Raw genomic sequence first — 7,198 nt, 5'->3', positions numbered from 1 at the left:
TTTTAAAATAGGGTTAGCTACTTTTCTAGCAGCCCCCTCACAATAAAAAAACATATATACTCAATAATACTCCAGAACAGCCTAAAAGATATACCCTATTTAATTAAAAACTATAATATTTATAATTTAATTACATCAAAAGTATTGAATTTAAAATTCAATGATATAAATCAATTAATTTAAAGTAAGATACCAATCCCTAAATTATATCTAAACTATATATTGACAACTAAACTAATCTAGTCCTAGACTAACTACATATTATCACCTTATATTGGATGTGACCTAATTTTCATATGCATATTTACTCCACTCTTTGAGAACTTCATTAATTTGGGTATCATCAAAATGAGGTGTAGCACAATCTGGATAGTACTACAACATACATAAAAATGAAGTTAGTTGATGACGATTAATATTCATTATAATATAAAAAAATATTACACAAATTATAGATACCATGAGGGGGATTGTAGCCTTCCCGTGAGTGACGATGTCTTTAGCATACCTCATCACACAATAGCCGTAATCATAATTGTTCTTGATTTGTCAGGGGCACTACATGAAGAAAACCATAAATATATATGTTATTGACATTAAAAATGAAAAAAATTGAGTAATTGGCAGTAATTTAAAGATACCTGTATTACATTTCATTCCATGGCATCCTTGTATTCCTTGAATGATCTCTTGTTTAGAAGATTTGCATCGATGCGATATAGCATAATAGCCCTAATATGCGGAAGACAAATGTCACACCCCAAAATTAGGTATGACTGGCACAGGATATGGGCACAAAACTCATATCCCTTAAGCCGCAATCGGAGAAACTTTGAAATTAATACGTCAAACACACTAATAGAGTAATTAAAATTTTTACAATATTAAATTAGATATTCAATTTTAAAAGAAGTGTGAGGATCCTGCCTGTAGTCTATGTGGAGCACCTAATGCCAGACGCCAACATAGGTATAAGTTCAAATTCTTTATCAAATTAGAATTTGACTAAAATAATTCTTCTGCTTCAACTCAGCAATAAAACTCCTCCGTGGATATCTTGAGTCACGAGTTCAACTATACAATCTGTGACAAAATATCTTTTCCAGTAAATAACGTCCCAACAATAAATAATTGAACATGAATAAAAAGAAAGTTTGAAATAATTATGCAATTCAAAGAGGCAATGATTTTCATAAAATTCTAATAAACTTCGAAAATAAAAGAATTTTATAAAACTTAAATAAAATCTTAAACTATTAAAATCTCATATCAAGTATTATTATCACTTGATTGCAAGAAAATAAATAAATAAAATAAATAATTATAAATAATTCACTAATTTAAAATCAATGGAATGTAAAATCATCAAATAATCAAGTTCATATTACATGGATTTATCAAAACAATTAACAAAACGTAGATACAAAGTTCACGAGGATAAATAACCAAATGCGGCTCTTGCCACGAAGACAAACGTGGACACACAATCCACGAGGGTAAGTAATCAAACGCAGCTGAAGCCACGAAACAAACGTGGACACACAGTCCACGAAGGTAATGCTAACCAAACACAGCTTGAAGCCACGAAACAAACGTGAGTACGATGCTCACGAATAACCATCCCTCCATTCCACGTGCGTTGGCCATCGCACGGGGCTAACACCTCCTATAAATACCCTGCTAGTTAGGTGTACCATGACGTGCCAAGGGCTAACGGAACTGTCGTTAGCAACCAGTGTTCTGTATAAAATCCCTTTTTAAAATCATTTTCCAACATGCGAGAAAATCATCACTTTTATGATACAGTTCTCATTCTTAAAATCGAACTCGCATGAATACTTTTAAGCATTAAAACTTATTAGAATCAAATTTCATATCTGATGCTCATGCTTGCATTTATTGAATAAACAAAATTTCAATGTCGAACTCATATGAATCATTCTCTATATCAATCCAATATTTGATAAAATGAAAATCTCATAATCAAAGTTCAAACTTGACTTAATTGATCAAATAACATTTCAAATTTGGTAAAGCTAATATCTCAAAATAAAGAAATGTTAATCAACAAATATCCAATAATCACATTAATGCATTTAAAATGATTTCCAAAAAAATGTAATATTTTAATAAAGAAAATTTGGATAAAAAAAAATCAGTTGGGAAACTATTCACTTACCTGTAGTATCCTCAAGGCTCCAAACTCATTTCTTATGACTCTATTTGAGCTTCCCTTCTTCCAAACATCCTATAATATATAATAATAATATTTTAATGAACTTTATTTATTTATTTATTTATTTATTTTTAACCAACAAGATTCCATTTTGAGAGAACCCATTCAACTAAAGTCAACACTAATAATTTTGAAATTCTAAGAACACAATTCATTCATAAAGATTTCTTCTTAGGCTATCTACCAAACATTTAATGTGCGACATTCCAAATCATTCAATAAAACACAAAACCTTTAATTCTATTGCCTATCCATTTCCAAGCATCCAAGTATAACTTCTAAAATGATAATGTACTTTATAACCTTTCAATTTTGCAACTCTCAATAGTCCAAAACTCAAATAAGACCTCAACAACTTCTTAAATAAACTCCCTTGTAAGAACTCAATTAAATTTACAAATAACAATGTCCAAATATTACCATTCAAGTCACCAATTTCTTACATAATTCTTTAGCCATACCAACCTATTTACTTGAGATAAAATTTTCTCTTAGGCTTTGCATCAAACACTTTAGGTACATTATATTCAACCATACAAATAGAATTTACTAACCTTCCATCTTTTATCCAGTAATTATAAATTACCATACTATCCTCAAGAATTTAAGTAGTTACATGCAAATTCATAATCCAATTCTTTTGACTTGCAACTTACAAGTTAAATTCATGAATTAATAACACCCAAACTAAATATACTTCTCACAATGATTAATGAAACTTCAAAAACATAAAAATCAAGCAAGACTCTTTCAAAGGCAACTTATCAAACATATTATGAGCATGAGTCCTTTGACAAATTCCAAACTTCCTTCTCTTCAAATTTCATTTTCCAAATTTTTTAATATCTATAATTGAAATAATCCAGCTCTTCAATTTAAATCCTTCAGTGATTATAAATTTTTAATACTCAAGAAAAATCAAATTTTCAGCCTTGCACATTACTCACAGTTTGCAGAAAAATGGAGAAAAATTCACAATTTCAACCCAAATTGGTATGCACGCAGCAACAAGGAAGCAATACTCACAGCTTTAGCCATAAACCACCTATGTACAATTAGACAGATCAAGGAAGGAAGCAAGAGGTGAGATTTACTCACCTGATTAGTTGAAACAAATGAAAGGCAAAGCTTAAAGCTCCAACGGTACACACAAATCAGCGGATTCAGAACCATATGGAGAAGAAAGTGTCACCGCGTGAATATGAGGAAGGAGAAGAGAGGTAGTCGACATTGAAATAAGGGAGGGAAAAGTCTGATGCACCCAACATCCACACCAGAAAGGTTACGCACCAGATTATTGCTGCTGCTCGAAGAGGAAAGAGGAACCCGACGTCCGAACAGAGAAGATGAAGACTTGATGGCGATGGCTGGAATTCACACACCTATCGACGGCGAAGTGACTGAAGGAGAAGGAAGCCTCATGATGATTGACGAAAAGAAAAAGGGAAAGAGGAGGAGCTTGGACGCTCAACAAGGGAGCCTTGGTTTAGCGATCTGCACCTCAACGCAGGGGTTTCCAGCGAACGTTACAGCAGCAGTGAGCAGAGCTCCTGCTCTCGTTGACGGCTAGGTTCGCTGGCCTCAATCTCAATGAACGAGGAAGAAGAAGAGGGAAGATCGAAGGAGTTGCTGTCTGAATCTCCCTCTCATACTCGCTGGTTCTAGAGTTTTCGAAGAACACGGGGAAATTTTTCTTTCTCACGTGATCTGATCGAGAGAAAAGAGAATAAAGGCTTGAATCATTAGAAAATTACAAAATTACAAAAAAAAAAAAAAGCACAGCACTTTCTTCTAATAATATAAAAATTACAGGTACTTTGGTAATTTTTTTTTTTGGGTCATTACAACAAACATGTTAGAAATGTAGAATTTTAGAAACAAATAAAATATTAGTTACTAAATATACTTGCCTATTAAATAGCTCCATCATATCCGATCGTTTAGTTGGATTCCCATCATGAGGAGCTGAATCCAAATAGTATACCTTTGGAGCTTTAGGATCTGTTGGCTCAATCATAATAAGCATCTAGTGTCTCCTAGGAGAATTGGATGATGTATGTTATAATTGAAATTTGAGAAAGACAATAAAATGCAATAAAGGTTTTAGAAAACTAAGTAACTAACCTATTAAGATAAGAAATCAAAAATAACATTTCCTTTGAAGTCGGTCTTTCTTTGAAGTACATGGTCAATGTTTGAGATTGCTACTGTAAACACTTATCCTTCTAACCACCTTCAAAACTTAAGAACTCATGGGGATTGACAAACACAAACCTTGATCCGAAGTTACCAGGAATGATGAAGGGATCATATAAGTACCTGAATGAAGAAATTGACAGAAGTAAATATGAATAAAAACTATAATCTAGATATATGAATAGGAAAAGTAATTAAGTACCTTATATAAATGTTCACTAGGCTATGGACGACCTTATTGCACGTCAGGCCAGTATTGACAATGTTAAAGTCAACAATCTCACTGACCTCTTTTTAATACATGCTATCATTTGGCAGTACAAACTGCACCACTGTGTTCTTGGCCAATCACGCATACTTTGCTAGCATATTTTGATTTATCTTTAGCAAAGGAGGAGCAACATCTACTAGTATTGGCTTAGAGGTTGATTATTTTTCGATCTTTGATAGCTGACCTGATTGTTTGGGGGGTCATTCCCCTTGAACTAAGTGCTAATTAACATCAATTATTAGAATTTGAATTTTAATTGACTGTAACTTGAATTTGAATTAAAATAGTGCAAATTAATGACATAACTGTGGTGGAGTTTCTTTTGCTCCCAAGCAAACAAGATGCTTGGACCATACAATATAAGAGCCAACCGTGTCTGTTATAATTTTTAACTCATAGTTTTGTTTGAGCAGCTTGTAATTGGCATCATTAGGCTTGATAATTAGCCTTTTGATCCACCCCTTGGGCACAAGCTCATTGTGAACTTGTTGCCTCGGGACATTGTGCAACTCTATGTCTACCTAGGCTCTCGGCCTGAAATGAATACTCGGCCTTACCTTGAACATAAAAGAAATATAATTTAATAAGGAAATAATAATTATGGGTTGCAATTAAGAAAGTAAAAGAATTTAAATACCTCTGGGAGATGATGAGGAGAAGATTGAAGCACGGTGCAACTATCTTTTTGAGTATGGATAGGCTCTGAGGTTGACTTTCTAAGTCCATGAGTCTTCCAATTCCCGTGCATTGACCCACCTCATAAGTCCACATCTTAGATAAGAGCACACAATGCTCTTACTGCCTCCCTCATACTCAACACCAACCTTAATAAAGTGGCTAACCCCCTCCATATATTCCCTCGATCGTCGATTTACAGACATCCATTCTTTATCCATAATCTTAAATCTATAAAAAATTATTAAGGGACATGTGATGAGTGGCTCAATCATCGTAAGTGCAAGATAATAAATTAACTACTAACTCATCAATGCATTACTCATGAACCACTTGATTAAAAATAGTGGGAATTCCTAATAAAAAATCCCCACCATTAAAAATAAATTTAAATGTATTTTGACTTACAGTTCTTTTAGTTGTCTAATAAGCCACAATTTTTATTTTAGAATACTAACTAGTTGTTAGTACTCTTAAAAGAAAATTTGGCACTATAATAGTTTAAAATTGAAACTTTCCCAAGCACTTAGCCCTCTCTTCATACTTAAACTCATTGCTATATAATTTAATTTTAACCCAATTTAATCATAAATAACAACAACAACAACTCAAACCCCTCTCTTGAACGAGTCAAAGATTGATAGTAAATGATACTATATGAATAAAAAAATATTAAGATGAATAGTTTGAGAAGAGTAGAATGGAAAAACCAAGCCCGTAGGTTAAAAGTGTATGTCTAAAGGCCATATTTTTTTGTTTAAGATTGCTAACTAGTTGTTAGTACTTTTAAATAAAAATTTAATAGCATAATGACTTAAAATTAGGACTTCCTTGGGTACTTAATCCTAGAGATGTTCAGTCTGGACCCGTCCCGATTGGCCCGGTATCGTCCCAATCATATCGGGACGGGTCTTGTCTCGACCCGAAAATAATCAGGATGGGACTTTACGGGACGGGACAGGAAAGGGGTTTAGGACGGGACGGGACACGGGATTACCATTAGGACGTCCCGTCCCGTCCCGAATATTATATATATATTATTTTTATTTTAAATATATTAATTATATTAATATAATTTATACTTATATTAAGTATATCAATTATAATTTTAATACTTGCAATTCTTATTTAAAACTAAAGTATTTTTATACTGATAATTTTAATGGCATGTAGTAAACATGGCGATATCTTTCTTTATAATATATTAATTATATTAATATAATTTATTCTTATATCTATCTATTTAATAACTTTTATTTATAACATATTTCTTGCTTATTTTTAGAAGAGTAATTAGCTTAGTACATCTTCATTAAAGTAGAAGAATAATGATTTGATGTTGTGTTTGACTTGCCTGTTGTTCCTAATCTTATAGCATAAAGATCACTTATATTTGTTATTATAATATGTAGTTGTGATTAATATAATTCAATAAATAATTTTAAGTTATTGTTATTTATGTGCTTTTGTTGTTTTGATTTTAAACTTAACAAATTATATGATTTAAAATTTTAATGAACGTTATTACCCAGATCTTTTTTCGACATTATTCCATTTATCGGGACAACGGGACGTCTCGATCTTGTCCTGATCCCATCCCGACTCTTAACGGGATGGGACGACTTTCGGGACGGGACGGGACATGGGACCAAAATTCAGTCCCGATTTTTTTTCGGGACAGGACACGGGACGGGGGTGTCCCGATCCTGTCCCGTCCCTTGAACACCCCTACTTAATCCTCTCTTCATATTCTACACTTTTAGTTACATATGACAATTGTTTTTGGTGATATGCAATTTTTTCTATTACAAAGTTCTTTG

The 7,198-nt window shown here is 32.7% G+C and overlaps 1 protein-coding gene across 3 annotated transcripts; it reads right to left on the bottom strand.

Annotated features, from left to right (window-relative positions):
• Positions 1-228: 228 nt before the first annotated feature.
• On the bottom strand, positions 229-3,879 carry LOC129300188 (uncharacterized). Of its 3 annotated transcripts, none has more exons than XR_008590718.1 (5): positions 3,335-3,879; positions 2,180-2,248; positions 642-1,083; positions 460-558; positions 229-375 (listed from the first exon to the last, which is right to left on the bottom strand). XR_008590718.1 is itself a non-coding variant. In XM_054938725.1 (3 exons), the coding sequence occupies exons 1-3, from the start codon at positions 3,407-3,409 to the stop codon at positions 1,505-1,507; spliced, it is 306 nt and encodes a 101-aa protein (XP_054794700.1). In that variant the 5' UTR covers positions 3,410-3,879; the 3' UTR covers positions 1,446-1,504. The 3 variants fall into 3 exon arrangements, 1 of the variants encoding a protein (XP_054794700.1); XR_008590719.1 differs by having other exon boundaries at positions 3,527-3,879; XM_054938725.1 differs by lacking the exons at positions 229-375; positions 460-558; positions 642-1,083 and adding an exon at positions 1,446-1,666.
• Positions 3,880-7,198: the final 3,319 nt, after the last annotated feature.

The sequence above is a fragment of the Prosopis cineraria genome, unplaced genomic scaffold, assembly GCF_029017545.1.
Source record: "Prosopis cineraria cultivar Desert tree isolate PC_DT_omini unplaced genomic scaffold, ASM2901754v1 PC1470, whole genome shotgun sequence".
Taxonomy (NCBI): Eukaryota; Viridiplantae; Streptophyta; class Magnoliopsida; order Fabales; family Fabaceae; genus Prosopis; species Prosopis cineraria.
The sequence above is the reverse complement of the archived record's forward strand: the minus strand, read 5'-3'. Positions and strand labels throughout refer to the sequence as shown.

Coding starts and splice junctions, on each gene's coding strand:
- LOC129300188 (XM_054938725.1), bottom strand. CDS start 3,409: ATGGTTCTGAATCCGCTGATTTGTGTGTACCGTTGGAGCTTTAAGCTT. Junction 2,249..3,334: donor CATTTGTTTCAACTAATCAG/GTGAGTAAATCT, acceptor TATATATTATAG/GATGTTTGGAAGAAGGGAAG. Junction 1,667..2,179: donor GAGCCTTGAGGATACTACAG/GTAAGTGAATAG, acceptor GGGTATTTATAG/GAGGTGTTAGCCCCGTGCGA.